The 22,723-nt window shown below is 38.5% G+C and overlaps 2 protein-coding genes across 8 annotated transcripts in view; both read right to left on the bottom strand.

Annotated features, from left to right (window-relative positions):
- The window catches only part of LOC105225273 (protein PALS2), a 195,094-nt gene that overhangs the window by 19,435 nt on the left and 152,936 nt on the right, over window positions 1-22,723 (bottom strand). For all 5 annotated transcript variants that reach the window (XM_049462593.1, XM_049462592.1, XM_049462595.1 and 2 more), the window contains one exon: window positions 21,266-21,340. In XM_049462593.1, the coding sequence (XP_049318550.1) occupies window positions 21,266-21,340 (75 nt within the window). The remainder of the gene's footprint in view (window positions 1-21,265; window positions 21,341-22,723) is intronic.
- LOC125775399 (putative nuclease HARBI1) lies at window positions 3,838-21,259 on the bottom strand. Of its 3 annotated transcripts, XM_049445958.1 has the most exons (6): window positions 17,478-21,259; window positions 16,927-17,399; window positions 14,934-15,870; window positions 14,446-14,881; window positions 14,230-14,374; window positions 3,838-14,169 (listed from the first exon to the last, which is right to left on the bottom strand). In XM_049445958.1, exons 3-6 carry the CDS (start codon window positions 15,056-15,058, stop codon window positions 13,790-13,792), a joined length of 1,086 nt encoding a protein of 361 aa, XP_049301915.1. In that variant the 5' UTR covers window positions 15,059-15,870; window positions 16,927-17,399; window positions 17,478-21,259; the 3' UTR covers window positions 3,838-13,789. The 3 variants fall into 3 exon arrangements, with proteins under 3 accessions (XP_049301915.1, XP_049301914.1, XP_049301916.1); XM_049445957.1 differs by having other exon boundaries at window positions 16,927-21,259; XM_049445959.1 differs by lacking the exons at window positions 16,927-17,399; window positions 17,478-21,259 and adding an exon at window positions 16,009-16,885.

The raw sequence follows: 22,723 nt of genomic DNA, 5'->3' as shown, positions 1-22,723 counted from the left end.
TGTAAACGTAATGCCGACAATCAAAATCTCGAAATTTATTTAGAAATCCGGCAATCAAAACAGCGACAAATAAAAATATGCCAAAAAGTAGACGACAAAAATGGTAGATATTTGTTTATTAATTTATTTGTATAAAAAAACTAAAAAAACGGGATAAGGACTGAAGGGAGAAGGTTCTTGTGGCATTCACTACAGTGGCCATATAAAGGAGCTCACATTCGGTGTGGGATTCGTCGTGGGAGAGAGACTCCATCGCCGATTACTGTCATTCACCCCAGTGGATGAACGTCTAGCCAGAATCCTCATCAAAGCGGCCACGGCCCGAAGGAAGAGAAGGAACGATGTCACCAAAAATGTCTTCTATGAGCGCTTGGAGCGCACCTATAGGAGCTCCTTTCGCCACGATGTCAAAATCGAGCTTAGCGACTTAAGCGCCAGGGTGGGCAAAGAAGGTATTTTTGGCATAACAGTCGGTAAATTCAGCCTACACAAGGAAACATTCCCAAATAGGTTGCGGTTGATCGTCTTCGCCCTGGGCCGAAATATGGTTATCTGTAGTACTAGATTCCAGCATAGACATTTTCACAGCCAGGTGTCTTCGTGATCATGTTGTGATAGAGGAAGACACGTCTCCAGTGCCAGACGGCATTTAAAGCTCCTTACGTACAGCTGTTACCGAAACCATAAGAGAGGCCGAATGCGTGAATATGAAGAACTTGACAAGCTGGCCGGAGTAATGCTCTAAACTTATACGAAAAGATTCGGCGACTAACAGAAGGTTTCAAAACCGGAGCATACTCTTGTTGAACTCGCAAAAGTGATCTAGCAACAGATGTCCAGAGCATACTAAAATTATGGAGAGAACACTTCTCTTTTTGCTGAATGGCAGTGAAGGCGTACCCGGTTCCCCAATCGATGACTATGGAGCAGACGTTCTATTGCTTGACTATGAAGAAGTTCGAATAGCAATTACCCGCCTGAAAAACAACAAAGCGGCGGGGGCCGATGGAATGCTGGCCGAGCTATTCAAACACGACGGCGAAGAAGTGATAAGGAGCATGCATCAGCTTCTTTGTAAAATATGGTCGAACGAAAGCATGCCCAATGATTGGAATTTAAGTCTGCTTTGCTCAATCCACAAACAACCTCCTCCTCAACATCGCTTTTAAAATTCTATCGACCGTATTGTGTAAAATAGTAAAGCCGACTGTCGGCAAGCTTATTGGACCTTATCAGTGTGGCTTTAGACCTGGCAAATCAACAACCGACCAGATATTCATCATCATCTTCTTGTAAAAGACTCGTGAAAAGAAAATCAACACGCAATACGTTTTCGTCAATTTCAAAGCTGCTTTTGACAGCACGAGAAGGAGCTGCCTTTATGCCGCAATGGCTGAATTGGTACCCCCCAAAACTAATACGGCTGTGTTTTTCAACCAACTTCTGGAGAAAATAATTCGAGCTGTAGAACTAAGCAGAGAAGGTACCATCTTCTATAAGAGTGTACAGCTGCTGGCGTATCATCGGCATATCATTGGCCTTGACACCCGCGCCGTTAGTTCTTGTGGTGAACGAGGGCAAGACGAATATCTCCAGTTATAGGGACGTGAATATAGTATTCATGGAAAGAAGAGGATTCTTCAAGTCTAAAATCAATCAATCGGAAAATCTCGAATAGATTCTTAGCTGAAGTGACTGTTTCTTCAAAGTCAGTACAGCTCGTGAGTAAGTCATGTACATAAAATAAAAAAATGGCAAATAGCGCCAAATCGGCTTGATTGTGGTCGCTCACCACTCTATAATTATCGACAGCACCTACCAGCAATGTGCTGTAGTAAGGGCATCAGTAACGCCATTCTAATGTTTGTGATTGAGTTGTTGAGAGTGTTCACTCACATTCATCATCAATAATCACGTCGACATCATGCCATTTGTCGAGCTTCTAAAAGCTGTTTAAAATAACGTCCAAACGAGACTTCCAAAATGTAAGTGATATATGAGTGCAAGCCTCACTTATTATTGAAGATGTTAATGCGGGCTCGAAAATGTCCCAACCTAATCTTCTTGCCTTGATTGTGTCTCTCTTCAAAATGAGACCACAGGCGTCAGCTCGTAGTAGAAGGTCAAAGAAGGAAATTTTAAGGGGTTATATACACTTGTGTGGGAAGGAAAAATCGACATTTTCTATTGCATTTTCTTAAAGTATATACTTTTAAGATTATTTTTTCCAAATTTCATAGAGATCTGAGCACTAGTACCAAAGTTACAGCTGTCAGTGTGACGAATTCCAAAATTATATTCAGATATTTTTCACTTTTATTTATTATTATATACCCCTAGTTTAACCTCACCTAACTCAAGCATGGACTGTTCACAAATTATGTAAAGAAATACTGAACAAAATTTGTAACGGACGTTTTTACACCAATGTTATTATTTATTTATTTATTTATAATAATTCATATAATAAAAAGAGTTTTATTATATAAATACATAAACGCAGCACTTGCTACGAGGCCTTCAGCCGCCTTGTAATTATAACTAAGTGAAAAATTCTATTTGCTAAGGGTTAGTAAAGATGTAAGTTGCTTAAATATGTTTTAACAAATCGTTGGTTTTTAAAAATCTATATACAATCATAACGTTTTTTTCTGAAGGTTCACTTAGTAGTTTTACACACATACGGTAAATTGCATGTAGAAAAAATAAGTTATCAAATTGTTTAATATCTACAATGTCCATAATTAAGTCTTGCTAGTTGACCCAATCGTTATTTCATGAAGTTGGCAAGCTTCAAACAATAATTTTGAGGAAAATTGTTCCAAATGTTATAGATGCAGTTCTTCAAATCAACCAGGTTTTAGGGGTTCTCCTCAGTTATACGCATCGTAAGGACTGCCCAAGCTTTTTCAATTGATAACAAGTCAGTGGTTTGAGGAGGCCATTCAATACACTCACATTTTCATTTTGTAGATGTTCTGTGATGATTTTTGCAGTATGAATAGGCTCGTTGTATATCCGGCTCAATTAATCAGTGACCTTCGGGGATGGCGTGCTCCTTTAAAATATTTAAATAAACTTCAGCAGTAACTTTTCCTTCCAGGATTACAATACTGCCAGGGCTATTCACAGATAAGCATTCCCAAACCATTAAGCCCTTTTCCAACGATTTAACTGTGGGTAGAATGTAGAGATGAGCGATATTGCGATTTTTAAATCACTGTGATTTCAGTGATTGCTATTTTTAAATCACTGTGATTTTATATTTCTATTGCGATCGCAACTAAGTCGACGTTCGAACGTCGTTGTTGTTGTTGTAGCGGCAGATTCTGCCAATTTGACACTGTTTGGCCGAATAAAAGTCCGGGTCTGTTCCACTTACGTAGACCTGACTGTCATGGGAACGACGGAAACATTTTGTCGTTATTGGCGGCAAATTCTCTTTTGGCTCCTGTAACTCGAGTCAAGTTTTTCCGTCTTTCTTTTCACTACATTTTCGCAAATGTTGGAGTGGTTCGGCTACCTGACACTTAGAGCGTATTGCATAGTTCATTTATATGTTGGTATGATGGTTTCACACATTTCTTAGAAGGAATTACCATTAGTGTGGTTGATAATTTGTTTGTTTAGTATACCCGCTTTTAATATTTTCAAGACCAAATAATTAACGCGAGTTTCCTAATCTTTGGGAAAATATTAAAAACGCGTAATTTTTTTATATTCCATCATTTTTTCTGAAATTAATTAGTTACAATTCTTGTTTTCATCACAAAAAGCTTTCAAATTTGGTTTTAACAATAAGTAAAATTAAAAATTTTATTAAAACAAATTAAAATCTTCCATTTTGATTATATTTCATCTACCACTTCAAACATCACACTTCACTTCTTTTCCTTGATACATTTCCTGCCATTATTAAAAATTATAAGAACGTTACACTCAAAACTTCAAACCGCTATGACGAAAAATAGCATATACGATATATACAATACCCTGAAGAAAGTTGTTACTTTTCTGCTATTTGCTATTGTGATCGTAATTCACAGGTTCGAACTGCGATCACAGTTTCGAACTGCGCATAGAAGCGAACTGCTATTTATAAAAAGTGATCGCAGTTGCGATTTGCGATTTTTCAATCACAGTGAAAAAATCACCGGTAGTGAAATATCGCTCATCACTAGTAGAATGCACTTGTATAATAGTTCTTGTTCGGGTGAGCACCAAACGTAAACCATCCAGTGAGAATAACGAAGACAAATCATCGATTCATCAGTCCACAGAACTTTATGCCAATAATTTTAAGATTTTAATATGTGCTCTTTATAAAATGCTTGTCATTTTTTTTATTTGCCTCATTTAGGTAGAGTAACTTTCTTGCAACGCGGCTGTGAATATTGGTTTGGTGCAATCTGTTAGGGACAGTGTGCACTGAGGGGGCATTCATGCTTTTTTTTATAAGCTGTGTGCAAAATTTTGAACTAATTTGAAGGGATCAGAATTGGAAATTCGTTTGTAAACTCTCCCGTTGTTATTTTTGGGCGCCCTTGCTTCTTCTTCCTGATGACTCGACTTTCTTTGTAGTAGCAGGCAATAACTTTCCGTATTGCGACCTTGCTTTTATTAAATTTTCTAGTAATATAACGCTGCATGTGATCATCCGTATGCAAATTAATTATGGTTGAGCATTCTTCATTCGATAATTGTTTAAAATTTACCATTTTCAGATTTTTTTTTAATTTACCGTAAAAATCGCCTTAATATTTCAAAAAATTAAATTAAAAAAAAAACGAAAACTTTAGTTACCAATTCAATTTCAAAATTTAATTAACAATTCTTGCACATTTAATGCGTTTTTGTAATTTATTTTCAAGTTTTAATATGACAAACACTAATTACTGCACTTGATAACTTACTTCTTCCACGCTTTGTCACTCAGCATTTTTATAGAAGGCTACGAAAATTTCTTACCAGATAAGCGATTGCCACTAAAATCATCAATTGCGGTACTTTGAAAACGGTACTTTCCGAATATATACAAAAAATATTATTTTCAATTAAGCGAAAAAGTGTAGAGCGTTTAAAACAGCGCTGGCTATTTTGATAACTTATTTTTTCTACCTACTGTATGTCTTCATTGCGCTAGTTGGAACTGTTGACGAATAGATTATTCGATTTCTGGCTGGGTTTATGACCGCGTAGTGATGTTTAAATGTTTTCCATTCGTTTGCGTTTTTTTGAAATGTCTTGCTTGGATGAGACGTAATGTGTTAAGGCAGGAGTCCTGGCTACATTTTTCGCAGCGAGGTCTGCAAAGTGGTTGCCTGTAATACCAGCATGGCCAGGGATCCACATTACTTGGATTTTCTGAGGGGCACCAATGACCGCGTCCCTGATAACTTCTATTATGAGATTGCGATTGGAAGGAGACGTTATTGCAGACATACACGATTTGCTGTCTGTACAGATGAGGAACTTTCCTTTAGTCTTTTTTGCGTGATTAACTGCTGAAGGATGGATGGAGTCATGTGTAGAAGTTCACGCAAGTGAGGAAAGTTCTCTGATCGCCATTCACTTGGGAGTGGCCAGAAACGATTCTTTTACATATGACTCAAGCAGCTCACGACTTCCGGTCTTTGACCAAGTATCCTCTGGGTAGCCTAAGAACATCCGTTTGAAGGCGAGCTAAAGTGAGAAGGCGAAATATCCCCTACATAGGGTTGTGCGCTGGGTTTGGGACCCGCCACGTAAAAAAAACAACCCCAGCGAATAGCAACAACCAGCCTTGGATGAGAGACCCCCTTTTTGATGACGACCATGGAAAACGAAATAAGGACTACGAATTGAGGGCATGCACCTGGAATGTCCGGTCCGTTAATTGGGAAGGTGCCGCTGCCCAGCTGGTTGATGTCCTCGTGAAAATAAAGGCTGACATCACCGCCGTCCAAGAAATGCGATGGACGAGACAAGGACAAAGGCGAGTAGGTCCTTGTGGGATTTACTACAGTGGCCATATAAAGGAGCGCAAATTTGGAGTGGGATTCGTGGTGGGAGAGAGACTACGTCGCCGAGTACTATCATTCACTCCGGTGAATGAACGTCTAGCCACAATCCGCATCAAAGCGAGGGTCTTCAACATATCGCTGATTTGCGCCCACGCCCCGACGGAAGAGAAGGACGATGTGACCAAAGATGACTTTTATGAGCGCTTGGAGCTCGCTTATGAGAGCTGCCCCCGCCACGATGTCAAAATCGTGCTTGGCGACTTCAACGCCAGGGTGGGCAAAGAAGGTATCTTTGGCACTACGGTCGGTAAATTCAGCCTCCACGAGGAAACATCCCCAAATGGGTTGAGGCTGATCGACTTCGCCGGGGCCCGAAATATGGTTATCTGTAGTACTAGATTCCAGCATAAGAAGATTCATCAATCATCATCAGATCGATCATGTTGTGATAGACGGAAGACACGTCTCCAGTGTTTTAGATGTGCGTGCGCTCCGAGGTCCTAACATCTACTCGAATCACTATCTTGGAGCAGCTAAGATTCGCACCCGCCTCTGTGCAGCAAAAAACGCACGCCAACAAACACAAGGAAGTTTCGACGTCGAGAAGCTGCAATCACAACAGACAGCCGATTCTCTACTCGGCTTGCACTCCTGCTCTGTGAGAGCACTCGTCAACAACTCGGTAAAGGGAACTGTGGGACGGCATTTCAAACTCCTTACGTACAGCTGCAACCGAAACCATTGGTTTTCGGAAAGTGCAAAAGAACAGCTGGTACGACGAGGAGTGCTGCGTCGCAGCGGAGAGAAAACAGGCTGCCTACCTCGCAACGTTACGATCGACCACAACACGTGCGGGATGGGATAGATACCGAGAGTTGAAGAGGGAAGCGAGACGCATTTGCAGACAGAAGAAGAAAGAGGCCGAAATGCGTGAGTACGAACAACTTGATAAGCTGGCCGACTGGGGTAATGCTCGAAAATTCTACGAAAAAATGCGGCGGCTTACAGAAGGTTTCAAGACCGGAGCATACTCCTGTAGAACCCTCAAAGGTGATCTAGCCACCGATGCCCAGAGCATACTTAGATTATTGAGGGAACACTTCTCCAGCCTGCTGAATGGCAGTGAACACATAACACCAGGAGAAGGCGAACCCGATTCCCCAATCGATGACGATGGAGCAGACGTTCCATTACTCGGCCATGAAGAAGTTCGAATAGCAGTTGCTCGCCTGAAGAACAACAAAGCGGCAGGGGCCGACGGATTGCCGGCCGAGCTATTCCAACACGGTGGCGAAGAACTGATAAGGAGCATGCATCAGCTTCTTTGCAAAATATGGTCGGATGAAAGCATGCCCAACGATTGGAATTTAAGTGTGCTATGCCCAATCCATAAAAAAGGAGACCCCACAATCTGCGCCAACTAACGTGGGATAAGCCCCCTCAACATCGCGTACAAGGTTTTGTCGAGCGTATTGTGTGAAAGATTAAAGCCCACCGTCAACAAACTGATTGGACCTTATCAGTGTGGCTTCAGACCTGGTAAATCAACAACCGACCAGATATTCACCATGCGCCAAATCTTGGAAAAGACCCGTGAAAAGAGAATCGACACTCACCACCTATTCGTCGATTTCAAAGCCGCTTTCGACAGCACGAAAAGGAGCTGCCTTTATGCCGCGATGTCTGAATTTGGTATCCCCGCAAAACTAATACGGCTGTGTAAACTGACGTTGAGCAGCACCAAAAGCTCCGTCAGGATCGGGAAGGACCTCTCCGAGCCGTTCGATAGCAAACGAGGTTTCAGACAAGGCGACTCCCTATCGTGCGATTTCTTCAATCTGCTGCTGGAGAAAATAGTTCGAGCTGCAGAACGTAATCGAGCAGGTACAATCTTTTATGAGAGTGTAAAGCTGCTGGCGTATGCCGATGATATTGATATCATCGGTCTCAACACCCGCGCCGTTAGTTCTGCTTTCTCCAGACTGAATAAGGAAGCAAAACAAATGTGTCTGGCAGTGAACGAGGGCAAGACGAAATATCTCCTGTCATCAAACAAACAGTCGTCGCACTCGCGACTTGGCACTCACGTCACTGTTGGCAGTCATAACTTTGAAGTTGTAGATAATTTCGTCTATCTTGGAACCAGCGTAAACACCACCAACAATGTCAGCTTAGAAATCCAACGCAGGATAACTCTTGCCAACAGGTGTTACTTCGGACTGAGTAGGCAATTGAGAAGCAAAGTCCTCTCTCGACGAACAAAAACCAAACTCTATAAGTCACTCATAATACCCGTCCTGCTATATGGTGCAGAGGCTTGGACGATGACAACATCTGATGAGTCGACGTTGCGAGTTTTCGAGAGAAAAGTTCTGCGAAAGATTTATGGTCCTTTGCGCGTTGGCCACGGCGAATATCGCATTCGATGGAACGATGAGCTGTACGAGATATACGACGACATTGACTTAGTTCAGCGAATTAAAAGACAGCGGCTACGCTGGCTAGGTCATGTTGTCCGAATGGACGAAAACACTCCAGGTCTGAAAGTATTCGACGCTGTACCCGCCCGGGGAAGCAGAGGAAGAGGAAGACCTCCACTCCGTTGGAAGGACCAAGTGGAGAAGGACCTGGCTTCGCTTGGAATATCCAATTGGCGCCACGTAGCGAAGAGAAGAAACGACTGGCGCGCTGTTGTTGACTCGGCTATAATCGCTTAAGCGGTGTCTACGCCAGTAAAGAAGAAGAAGAAGAACTGCTGAAGGATAGCAGATCCTAACGAAGTGGAATCGATGGACTTGGAGCCATCCTTAAACAATAACTTCCAGCCATATAATAGATTCCACTTCAGCAAAGGTTTGTGTGTTTTGCTTGGACAAAAACATAAGCTTATTCTGTAGGATTTTATCATTGATCAGACAGGGAGGATGTCGTGTGGTGAAGTTGCATGTTGCGTTACGTAAAATATTATTTTCTGCAGCGAAACTTAAGAATCTCGAAATAGCCGATTGTATTCTTGGAATTTTTCTTTTTTTCGTGGCATGGGTGATAGTTGTATTTAGTAATGGGTTGGTGTTCTCAGCCGTTTTCGCAAGAATTTGGAGCGAAGAATCTATAATTTTATTTTGAATAGTTGGTAAACCAGATTCAGCCATTATTGATTTTATTGGCGAGGTTGGAAAGGCCCGGAGACTTCGCCGTATTGCGCAATGGTATGGTGCATTTAAAAGGTTGATACTGCTTTTGGAGCAATTGCCATAGATGGGGAGCCCATAATCTATTTTTGAAGTTAGCAAAGCTCTGACAACATTGACTAGTGTGTTCGGATGAATAAATGAATGCTTAGACGAGAGATATTTAACAATATTTAATCGTGTCATTAACGAGTTTCTGACATATTTACAGTGAGCATTAAGGTTATACTTAAAGTAAAAAATTAATCCTAGTATTTTTAGCTGTGTTTTACATTCGATGTAAGTTTGGTTGTAGTTTGGTTACATGAAGGATATGTGTTTTGTCTAAAGAAAGTGAAGCACCAGACTCCAGTGACCAAGTCTCAATTCTGGCGAGCATATTAGTAAATAAGGATTGAGCTAAATTAACGTCAGAGACTTTTGTGTGGATTAGGACATCGTCAGCATAGATCTGGTGCTCAACTCCTTTGTAATTTTTTATCATCCTACTAATATCATCGAAAGCAATGATAAAAAGAAAGGCTGAAAGAGGTGAGCCTTGCGGCGTACCATTAGAAAGCGGGAGTGTTGAAGAGAGAAAACCATTTACGTTGACTTTGAGTTTTCTGTTTGTGAGAAAGTTGGTAATAAAACGTATCATATTCTGGCCTATTTTCCATTTTCTAAGTTGTCGAATAATAATATGGGCTCCAATTTTGTCGAAAGCTCTGTGGAAGTCCAGAGATAGTACGGACACGTGGTTTTTGCTGGACAAAGCGTTAGTAACGAAGTAGTCAAGTTGGATTAAAGCGTCTAACGTGCCTTGACCTCTTTGTAGGCGACTTGATTCGGTGATATGAACTTGTTTCGCTGAGCATACCACATCAAGCGGTTTGCCACGAATTTTGCCCATACATGGAAGGAGGGAAATCGGCCTATAGTTAGCAAGTTCATTGGAGGATTTGTGTGGTTTAAGTATTGGTATAACACAGGACGTTTTCCAAAATTGGGGGTAGACACCAGTATTGAAAATTTTGTTATAAAGCTTTACCAATCGGAGCTTGAGACTTTTCGGCATATGTCTGATAATTCGATAAGAAATTTTATCTTGCCCCGGCGACTTACCCTTAACGGTAGATGCAACGAACTCGAATTCAGACAGTGAAATACTGGTTTCTATTTGTCTAGCAGAAAAAGAAAGAGGGGAGACAGAGTAGGAAGTGTCGGACAGTGTGGTGGTTTTAGAGGTTTGACACTCAGTTTCAATGAATGAAATATCTGAGCTTGTTTCAGAATAATGGTTTGCAAATAACTCGGAAATTTCGGATCGATTGGTTACCAAACCTGTTGGCCCCTTTACGCATTGAATGATTAGATTTGTAGGCACTCCAGAAAGTTTTTTTAAAGCGTTCTATATTGACTTAGGACTAGACGAAGGATTTATTTTGCTTGAGAAATCCTGAAAACATTTACGCTTGGCCTGTTTCGCGGAACGACGGAAAAGAGCATTGGTTTTCCTGAAAGATATTAAGTTGACAAGTGATCGAGCCCGTTTGTCCTCATACCAAGCTGTCTGTTTTTTTGCCCGCAATTCAGCGATTTCTTTATCCACCAAGGAACAACTTGCTGTTGGCTTTGTATGAGGAATGCTAACATTCGCTGCTGAACGAATAATTTTTGTTAAACTCGCACTTTCTTGGTTAGGGTTGTCCGATATTGGGGTATTATTGCCATTTATCTCGCAATGTGTCTGAAACTTCTCCCAATCAGCGTAATCAGTTTTGAATATGAATGTATTTAGTACCTTATTTATTTTGTGGTTTTTAGTTGTTGAACCTAGGTGCAATTTTAGTACAATGGGGAAGTGATCGCTTCCATGCAGGTGATCGATTATACTCCATTCGCACTCTGTGGCAAGTATGTCGGTGCACATTGTAAGATCTACATGGGAAAAAGTGGAGTGAGTGGAAAACTGTGTCGCGGATCCGTTATATTAAGTTAGAGGAAAGTAAAGCGTCTTTAATGCATTTGCCCCTCTTGTTGGCTAACAGCGCCAATGTTGAAAAGACATTTCGTTTTTATAAACTTTTCTGCTACTTGCTTATTTTTCACTAGCAGTAATAGGCTGCCGTCGCGTAATTCACTAATTTTGTTTATATCTTTGCTCACGGTAAGTAAGGCATTGTAAACACGAAAACAAGAAACCTTCGAAAGGGGTGTAGTATTCTCATCGGATTTAATCACAATATACTTTGGGTCATCACTTTTTATTGGCGGTAAGTCAGGAAAAGCATCTTGCAGTTTTTGATACGATTTTTTACGTTTTGGTTGGGGACCCTGGGCCAGCGCAGCAAACCTGTTGTCCCCGAACTGGAAGCCCACCGGGGGCATAGTGGAGAAATTATAATACACTTATGTATATAAGTATTGGATTATATTTCTCACTTAAAATAAGTATTAATCGCGTTACTTAAGTAAGCAGACCGGGGTGCAAAAAAAAACACCAAAAGCGAGCTATATGAATAGCTATAAACTCAGAGAAAGACGCTAACTCAACTGCTCAGTACGAGGTTTAGTCGGTGACTGCCAATATTATTATTCTTTAGAATTCTTGTCACTTCTGCATCAGCTGTAGGGTCATTTAGCAAATTAAAAATAATAAAAAAAAGTGAGTGTGCTTATGACCGCACGACTGAAGTGAAACTTCTTTCGCTCTATCTATATGTATATATATGAATGTGTGTGTGTGCAACATATACATGTATGCACATATACATATATTAATTTCCTACAAATATTTAAATTTATTTTATGTTTTCATTAGTAAATTAATATTTTTGCATAGATCTTTTATTTTTTTCATTGTTTTATTCGTTATTTTCATTATTGGATACATCAGTAATTACTGTGGTTGATTGTAAAACCGAGACAATAGGCTTATGATACGAGAAATACGATACATATATTTTAGAATTAAAATTAGACAGAAATCTAGAAAAAACTGCATCGATTGTTGTTCCATGTCTTGTAGTTGGCTCATTACGGTCATTATTCATTTGTAATTCTAATTTATCTCGTAGAAAGTTTATCAAGAGTTGTCCATCTTCGGATGCGAAATTGATATTGAAATCTCCTGCTAAATTAGTGGCAACGTATGATAGTTTTCTCCTAGTTCTTCAGAACCTACGCGACCATAAATCATAAGTCTTCTGTATATAAACTTTATGATATTATTCAGCCCTATTCTGCATTTCGACTCGAATCGAAATTTTTTCAGTTAGGCAACTTTGGTATTCTGCGTTTCGATTAGTTTCGATCAATCTTCGAAATTTCCGATTTTATGTATTCTACATTACGATCGTAGTTCCGTTTTTGTAAGTTGAACTTTTGTTGGCGTAGAGCGGTCATATTTTGGTTTTAGTGTACTTTTAAAATATAATTTTCCCAAAAATGTAAGTAAAATTTGTTGTTGATAGTTTAAAAGTCACCAACATGATTTATTGAAGTTTTTTGTGCTTTAATATATATATGCTTGATATATTTGTAGGTCAAAAACAACAACACCAGAGCAGTATGAAAAATTGGCTGATATAATGGCAACCAAAAGAGATGTTGCGCAGGGCTTCCAACAGCGACCGAAGGAAGAAGTGAAGGAGTTTTGGGAGGAGATTGCAAATGACCTAAATGCACTTGGTCCACCTTCAAAAGACTCCAGTACATGGAGAAAGGTATTGTACTACTGAAAATACATTTTTTAAATACTTCAAACGTTTTGTTACAGGTGTGGATTGACTGGAAGTGCTATATAAAACGCAAGCTGTCTGCAAATAAAAAGGAAATAATGAGCACTGGTGGAGGTCAATGTCGGTTGCAACCTATAAGCCCACTTGAGGAGAAGGTTATAGCTTTAACAGGGTTGGAAACTTGTACAAGTGGAATAAGAGGTGCGCGGGCTTATGGCGATAGTGCGCAGGTACAAGACGTTGCCCAAACTTCCGAAATGGACATTTCCGCATGTTCGGAGGATCGAACTGAAATTCCTTCATGCAGCAGAGTTAGCAGCCAGCGCAGAGAAAGAACAACTGATAAGGAGAGCGCTTCTTCCTTACTAAAAGAACAAATAGATCTCCAAAAAGAATTCTACGAGGACACCAAAAACCATAATGAAGCTGCAGTTAATAAAATGGAAAAAGTGGTGACATATTTACGTCGCATGAATCGTTCTTTAGAATGTATGGCGGACACCGCAGTGAAGCAACTACAAGAACAGAAACGACACAATAAAATGAAGGAAGAATTGCTAAGGGAAAAAGTGGAAATAAAGATGCGGATGCTAAAGTTAGATCCAAATTATAAATCTGATTCGGAGTAATTTAGTAAATAACCTAAATTTTGTACCTGAACTTTTTTTTAGTTTTTTGTTATAATTATCTTAAGAAAGAAGCTGTGAACTGAACTGCTGTGAATGAACTGAATTCAATTTATTATCTTTAAGTAACAATTTGTGAAATGCACTGAATGCAAATTATTTTTTAATATACGAATAGTACATATGTATACATACAATTTTGAATTTAATAAAGATGTTTTTATTATTGTACTCGTTTCTCAAATTTATTAAAAAGTAGCGAGTATGTTGTCTCGAATACGATTTGCTATGGAAGTATAATCGGGGTCACTGCTTTGCTCTTCTTCCTCCTCCTCCTGACGGCTTTCAAAATTAAATTCATTTGCGTTCAAATCTCCCACTTTGTAGTAAATGCAAATGTTGTGGAGAGCACAGGCAACGTTTATTATTTGACTGACTTTGTGTGGTGAGTAATGTAGTTCTCGAGCACCCAACAAGCATCGGAAACGGTTCTTCAATACCCCAATCGTCCGCTCTACTATATTCCTTGTTGTGGAGTGCCGCATGTTGTAATTACTTTGCGGGCTGCCTTGACTTACAGATCGATATGGAGTCATTAGCCAAGGCTGCAATGGATACCCCGCATCACCTGTTAATAAAGCGAATAACTATTCAAAACTTACTTTAACAAACGTATATAAATAAATACCTAACAGCCACGCGTTTCTTTCACCTTCCCGATATCGCCGTTCCATATGCGATCTCAGCTTGCTTAAGCCCCATACATGCGAGTCGTGATTGCACCCAGGATACCTGGCATCAATACTTTTTATACGCATTCTGTTATCGCACACCTGAAAAGCAAAATTAAATTGATAAAATGAATTTTGAATTATGGCATTGATGCGATGAACATTATTCTCACCACCATAGCATTGATGCTATAAAAACCTTTTCTATTATAATATAGAAACCCCTCTTCAGATGGCTTCACTATTTTTATGTGCGTACCATCAACACACATAATGACTCCTGGAAAACTAGCCTTCGCATAAAACTCTTGCTTCGCTTGTATTTTTTCCTCTTCACTCTGGTCAAATTTGATCCACTCAGGGCAAAGCTTTCGTTGCATGACTTCGAGAAAATGAGACAGTGACTTTGACACAGTTGACTGACCCATTCCGACATTATAATCAGTACCAACTCCATGTTGGTAACTGCCTTCCGCAAAAAATCTCAAAGCAGCCACTACACGATTAAGCGGAGATAACGACGTCAAAGTACTTTGTTGAGTTTCTTCCGCAAAAGTATCTAGGACATACTTGAATGCGTCCTTATTAAGTCTAAAGTTTTTTTTGAATCTAAATAAAATCAATGAATTAAGATTTATCACTTTCAAACTCAATTTCTTACAATTCGTCACTCATTTGAAATGGATCACACATATCCCGCAATCTTCTCCTTTCAACTTTCGCGTCAGCATTCTCGGATGCGTTGCCGTCCTCCTCAAGAAATATCGCCGCGGCTATCGATTCCATTACGCAATTATATATTTAATTTATTTTATTTAAACACCAATAGTTTTTCCACAAATTTGTATCTGTTTGCTTTATTATGTTTCAATTTCACACATTCCAAGGCAAACAGCTGATTTCGAAAAGGTTATCGCTCTTCCTCTTTTTCTTTCGATTCCACCGTAACTCGGAATACCTACTTTCGATTCAGACGGAGCGTAGAGCGGGAACGTAATCGAAATGCAGAATAGGGCTGATTAACTGTGTTATTGGGCGAAATGTAAACAACTTCCATTATGATGTTTGTTCCATCGTCCAAAACACAGTGAGCAGCACATATATCACCAATTGATGACTGACCAATATCAACTTCACGAATATGTCGTAATAGAATGTCCATGTTCGAAGTTACTATATTCGAGGTATCATTCGATTTCTGATAAATTGTCACTCCTGCTGATCTAACATTCTTACGCTTGAATTTCGCAATACAATCAAAATTCGGGATGTCAATATTTTCATCGTCATTTGACCAGGTTTCTGATAAAAACAGGATATTGCTTGAATCAATTGCGGGATCGCCCAAGTCCGATACGTGTTTTCTGAGACTTTGGCAATTAAAAGTAACCATGGAAAACTTTTTTCTGTCACTCATAAAATCGAGAATCGTTCTACCTAGTTTTGACAATGTGTTCAACGATAATCGGCGAAATTCATCTTGTAAAGATATGATCGATGTATAATTTTTTCGCCCATGATAAAATCTATTATCATTGTCTTTTGGTACTATGTAGAGTCCGTCAATACTGGTAACTCGTGATAGAGCAACATTTTCACTTTCGCTCAGTGATTGGACTTAAATAGAAACATTCTCTGATACATACCAGGAACTGAAAAACTCACTTTTTCCTTGAATCAGCTCATACGCAAAAGTTTCTATTTAAGTCCAATCACTGAGCGAAAGTGAGCTAAACATTTCGTGAAGTGAGCAAACGTGAGCAAAGCATTTCGGACCGAAGGCTCACATTGTACGCGAATGAGCGGTTCGTCAACATTAGCTGATTTTTACTCAACGCTGTGTTTCGCTCAGTGATTGGAATTGAATAGAAACTTTTGCGTATGAGCTGATTCAAGGAAAAAGTGAGTTTTTCAGTTCCTGGTATGTATCAGAGAATGTTTCTATTTAAGTCGTGAGCAAACGTGAGCAAAGCATTTCGGACCGAAGGCTCACATTGTACGCGAATGAGCGGTTCGTCAACATTAGCTGATTTTTACTCAACGCTGTGTTTCGCTCAGTGATTGGAATTGAATAGAAACTTTTGCGTATGAGCTGATTCAAGGAAAAAGTGAGTTTTTCAGTTCCTGGTATGTATCAGAGAATGTTTCTATTTAAGTCGTGAGCAAACGTGAGCAAAGCATTTCGGACCGAAGGCTCACATTGTACGCGAATGAGCGGTTCGTCAACATTAGCTGATTTTTACTCAACGCTGTGTTTCGCTCAGTGATTGGAATTGAATAGAAACTTTTGCGTATGAGCTGATTCAAGGAAAAAGTGAGTTTTTCAGTTCCTGGTATGTATCAGAGAATGTTTCTATTTAAGTCCAATCACTGAGCGAAAGTGAAAATGTTGCTCTATCACGAGTTACCAGTATTGACGGACTCTACATAGTACCAAAAGACAATGATAATAGATTTTATCATGGGCGAAAAAATTATACATCGATCATATCTTTACAAGATGAATTTCGCCGATTATCGTTGAACACATTGTCAAAACTAGGTAGAACGATTCTCGATTCAAGGAAAAAGTGAGTTTTGCAGTTCCTGGTATGTACCAGAGAACTGCAAAACTCACTTTTTCCTTGAATCAGCTCATTCGCAAAAGTTTCTACATTTCGTGAAGTGAGCAAACGTGAGCAAAGCATTTCGGACCGAAGGCTCACATTGTACGCGAATGAGCGGTTCGTCAACATTAGCTGATTTTTACTCAACGCTGTGTTTCGCTCAGTGATTGGAATTGAATAGAACATTTCGTGAAGTGAGCAAACGTGAGCAAAGCATTTCGGACGTTCGCCTCGCCTGATCACACTTTTCGTTACGCGTTCGTCAGCTTACTCCCCAAGCCAAGCGCGCGTAAAGAAGTTTCACTTCAAAAATCTTTAAGAAATATACGGACCAAATTCAACTCCGACATTTATCGCTAACCGCATCAAGCCTGGATTTAAACGAAGTGCGCTTAGTTTACGAGATCTTCGACTTTAAAGTTCAAAAATTCCCAAGATGTGAACATTTCACCAAGCTATTTCACTACATTTAACACACTTTATGCACATTTTTCACTTCAAATTCATTTAATTAATTCAAACTGCAAACATTTTAACAAATTTACAATTTACACTTTTTGCTGGTTTAATGAGTAAAAAATTTATATTTTAAAAATTACCTTTTACACTCGTAGTAAGCATCATTTATTTGCTAACAATTTTGAGGAAATGGAGCGCTGTCATAAGATAATAAGCAAATATAAGCAATTCGAAGAAATTTCTCTTTTTCGCTATAATTCCTGTTTCTTTATTTAGCAATCTTAGTTCTCATAAAAACAAGCATCTATAAATTATATTTCAAATGAAATTAGTATAAAGAATCTTTCCATGCATATGGATATTTTCTTATTTAAATTTAATAAACAACTAAGAAAAATTAAATAATAATGTTACGTAATAAAATACTTAAATTTTTAAAGGAGTACTACGCAAAAGTACTTCAGTCAGCCCTGGTCGAGCCAATACCAGGGTCATATTTGTAAAGTGCGGCCGAAGGCCGCCAACACAGAAAGGAGTGGAGGAGGATATGATATAAGTATGTATAAGTAAAATTGTTCACAACTCCATTATAGCTTCAAAATGTCGGAAAGTATTTTTTATTATAGTTAATATAGAAAAAAGAATCACGCGAAAATACAAACAAATAAATATCGTTGAAAATCCTACATATTTGGTGTTTAAGATATGGCAACACTTGTTTAAACCATAATTGTAAACAATGTAACCTTTTCAACGATGGGTGTGCTAAGTGATTTTTAAATTAATAAATATAGCTAAAATATAACAAAATAAAAATTAAATACTTGTATGAACTTATTTCAATGTTTAAGCTTAGTACGCAGCTCTCAAGAAACGTAAAAACTTAATATAAAAAAACGCTTAAGAAACGGTCCAGAAACGTTCCTGCGATAAAGTTACTTGTGCTAGTACGCAGCTCTTAAGAAAGCTAGTACTAATTTTTAATACTTTTTTTCAATAAAATGTGAATATGGCAAACCTGGTTTTGCGAAGAAACATCAAATCAACAATTGTTTCTTGCAGGAAATTCGAAGTAATCGTCATATTCATCCTAAATTAGTTGAAATCATTATTATAAAGTATGTTCCATTTTGAAATGTTGTATAAAACCAACCAATCATCAACAACATTCCTTAAATCTCAATGAAAATATTTGTGTTACCATACACATACATACATACATACATACGCACAAAGTTTGTTTACTTTGTTTATTCTCTCTTGCTCTTCTAATGTGGATCATTCACAATGCGTAACCAGCTGTCAAAATTACTTGAGAAATAATGTATTTTTGCTCTTGAGCAATTACTTGAGAGCTGCGTACCAACCTTTAGAGTGTATATTTAAATATACATAGTGAAAAATGTGAAAACATTTTGTGAAACATTTAGGGATTTCACATAGTCTCATAAAGTTATGAGTTATAACGATCCGAAAACATGGCGTTCAGAGTTGTATTTGCGTAAACTTATATTAGTATGCAATCCAGCAACAAATTTAATAAACTAGTTAAACATTTATGATTTTACGATGCTTGATGACACGTTGTGAATACCCCAATTGTGAAATACTAAGTGTTATTGATACAAATTTTTCAATTTTTTATCGAGAATATTTAAAAAATATAAGTGTAAGCAGCACAATTTTTGCATATTCCTCCACTGGAGAAGCTTCCCTATCCGTATATACCCCATTTATACCGAAATTCGTGTTTTTTACCCAACCGCTAAAGTAATCAGAATTATGCCTTGATACATTTAAGAAAACTAAAGGGAAAATTGTAAATATTATTGTAATTTAGCCAGTTGGTAGGCCCGACCTTTATATAATAAGTCCTTGAATCTTCCCTATTTCGTTTCATTAGCCAAACCTACTCCAAATATTAATTGTAATTTTAGTTTACGTTACAAATGTGGAAAAGGTCTGGCACCTTAATTGGTTCTTAATAATATAATTTATATTTTGCTAGATTAATTAGAATTTCGCAGACACAAAATTGTGATTCAATTAACACTAGAAAGAAGGGAGCTTAGTTTTACTTATATTGCCTGAAAGCAGTGAAAATGACTGCCTTTCGGGAATGTAAGCATAACACATACACATATACCAAAAAAATAAGGTGACATTTGAATTAAAACTGCGCGCGTCGAAGGATTTGGAGAATTAATTTTGTTAAGGTTGGTAGTACTGTCAGTCACATTTATGTCAAATTTCATGTCAAAATATTCAGTAGGGTTTGAGATACGTGTCGTTTTGTGAGCTGCTAAAAGTGAGTTTTTCGTTTTTTGCGATGTCGAAATTTGTTGAGCAAAGAATTTGCATTAAATTTTGTTTTACGGAATCAATTTTCTGCTGCGGATACGTTGAGGACGGTGCAGAAAGCCTTTGGTGATGAGGCTATGTCTAAAAAAAAATGTTTACAAGTGGTATAGTGAGTTCCACGCTGGCCGTGAACGTGTCGAAGACGAAGAGCGTCCAGGGCGACCATCAACATCAACCGACGAAGCTCATGTTCAACAAATCAAAGATTTGGTGTTGAAAAACCGTCGATTAACAATTAGAGACCCTGCTGATGAAGTTGGCATATCCAAGGCCTAGCCAATACCATTTTGAAGGATGTTTTGGGCCTCAAGCGCGTCAAATCTCGGCTGGTACAGAAAACATTGAATTTTTTGGAAAAAAGGCGTCGCGTTGAAGTGTGAAACGATGCTTTCCGACTACCAGGGTGTCATGAAATGCATTATAACTGGCGATGAGACTTGGATCTATGCTTACGATCCCGAAACAACCGATCAATCGAGCGAATATCGTGCCAAAAGAGAGCCGAGACCAAAAAAATCGCGCCAAAGTCGCTCAAAAATCAAGGTCATGTTGACTGTTTTCTTCGATTATCGTGGTGTTGTGCATTATGAATTCCTTACAACCGGTCAAACAGTCAACAAGGAATATTATTTGAACGTTATGCGTCGTTTGCGAAACGCTATCCGCCTAAAAACGAATTGTGGAAAGACAATTCTTGGTTTTTACACCACGATAATGCACCATCCCATACTGCCCTCGTAATTCGTGATCATTTCGCCAAAAACTCAACCCATATCGTTCCGCAACCACCGTATTCACCTGATCTGACTCCGTGCGACTTCTGGCTGCTCACCAAGCTCAAAAGGAGATTCAAGCCGCAGCGAAGACGGCACTGAAGGCCATCCCGGAAAGTGACTACAACCAGTGTTTCGAAGATTGGAAAATCCGTTGGCATAAGTGCATTGCATCGGGAGGGTATTACTTTTAAGGGGATGAAATTGATTTGGAAGAATAAATGAAGAATTTTAAAAATAAATACAATGTCACCTTATTTTTTGGGCACAGGGTGCTTCAAAAAAAATTTGAATTTTTTTTTCAACTTTTACCCCCCAAATGTTAGTAATTGACAAACAAAAAATCCTTCCGCAAGCTGGGTGCTGTAGCTTAACTCTAAGGGGTCGCTATGTTTTTTTAGGTTCCCATACATTTAACATAGGGATTTACGTGTAGTAAATAATGGATAGCAAAAAGGGGAGGTTCGTGCAAGCAAATATCTGTTCAAATATTGCGACATATTTGTTTTTGTGCTGATATTTAGGTGATACTTTATACTTCTACATTTTTGCGTATAATGATATACATATGTATGATACCTTACTATATTGTAGCAGTGATTGAGACTCGAACATCACCAATGTCGTGATCAAATAGCAATCACATACGATATATTTTAAATTTTTATTTCAAAAAATATACATATATATGTAGTATATTTGAAAATAGCAAAAAGTACACTGCACTAATATAATTGTATGACTTCGCAAATTCGATTATTATAATATAATAGCATACAGAGACTATACATTACCTCATATAAGGAAGCAAGTGATTCCAGAGTACGCGCACGTCGAGAACTATAACGAATTGAAGACTGTCGATCGAACTAAAACAAAAAAAAAACATATAAAATTATAAATCATATTTCGGTAAAAGTTCAGATAAAGTTCGATGAATAATATCTATTCAAATTGAGGCTAATTCACAATACTCTACGCTGGTCAAATACTTGGAAGTAATAAATTTTAAGTAAGGAGTAAAGCTGAGTTCGAATGCAACCGACAACTTTATACTGGAAGGATCAAAGACGGGAAAATACTTTCAAAAGTTGGCAAAACTCATAGTTATAAATTTTGCGTAAAAATGCAGCATTCATTATTCTACCTTGAATGTATTACAATCATACTTCTTATCTTATTAACTTATATTATATGTAGGTTATAGACTCCCTTAATTTCCTTACTACATTTGGCTTTCTGTTCCAGGTTTTAATTAAACTCAGCAAAATTAACTCAAATGATATATAAAAGATTTAATCTCAACTAAACGGGTTAAGTTTAATAGATAGGTAATATAATCGGACGTTTCCAACTTCATTTATACTATTAAGGCAGATGGACAGACGAAAATTAGTATATCCATTAAATGGAAGGTCTGAACTAATTGCATTAAGCTTACTCAATGATTATCGAAAACACACTTTCGGCATTAAAGTATACGAGTATATACCAAAATAGTCTTTCACTTAACATTGCTGACGTCTAACATGTTCATCGATTTACACGGTATATGGTTGAATTAATATTGCTGGAGTTTACATAGCGACACACCAAAAAAATTACGCCCATAATCTTATTTTTCACACCGAATCATTTGAGACCTTTAATCACAATCTGTAAAACTTATTGCTTCTTCTTCTTAATTGGCGTAGACACCGCTTACGCGATTATAGACGAGTTAACAACAGCGCGCCAGTCGTTTCTTCTTTTCGCTACGTGGCGCCAATTGGATATTCCAAGCGTAGCCAGGTCCTTCTCCACCTGGTCCTTCCAACGGAGTGGAGGTCTTCCTCTTTCTCTGCTTCTACCGGCGGGTACAGCGTCCAATACTTTCAGAGCTGGAGTGTTTTCGTCCATTCGGACAACATGACCTAGCCAGCGTAGCCGCTGTCTTTTAATTTGCTGAACTATGTTAATGTCGTCGTATATCTCGTACAGCTCATCGTTCCATCGAATGCGATATTCACGGTGGCTAATGCGTAAAGGACCATAAATCTTTTGTAGAACTTTTCTCTCGAAAACTCGCAACGTCCACTCATCAGATGTTGTCATCGTCCAAGCCTCTGCACCATATAGAAGAACGGGTATTAGCGGGTAGAGTGACTTATAGAGTTTGGCTTTTGTTCGTCGAGAGAGGACTTTGCTTCTCAATTGACTACACAGTCCGAAGTAGCACCTGTTGGCAAGAGTTATCCTGCGTTGGATTTCCA

The sequence above is a fragment of the Bactrocera dorsalis genome, chromosome 1, assembly GCF_023373825.1.
Source record: "Bactrocera dorsalis isolate Fly_Bdor chromosome 1, ASM2337382v1, whole genome shotgun sequence".
In the NCBI taxonomy this organism is placed as follows: Eukaryota; Metazoa; Arthropoda; class Insecta; order Diptera; family Tephritidae; genus Bactrocera; species Bactrocera dorsalis.
The sequence above is the reverse complement of the archived record's forward strand: the minus strand, read 5'-3'. Positions and strand labels throughout refer to the sequence as shown.

Excerpts from the sequence above, each read along its gene's own strand:
- LOC125775399 (XM_049445957.1), bottom strand. The coding sequence starts at position 15,058 with ATGGAATCGATAGCCGCGGCGATATTTCTTGAGGAGGACGGCAACGCA. Across the intron at positions 14,375-14,445 it reads ATAGCATCAATGCTATGGTG|GTGTGCGATAACAGAATGCG; the intron begins GTGAGAATAATG and ends TTTGCTTTTCAG. Across the intron at positions 14,170-14,229 it reads AAGAAACGCGTGGCTGTTAG|GTGATGCGGGGTATCCATTG; the intron begins GTATTTATTTAT and ends CTTTATTAACAG.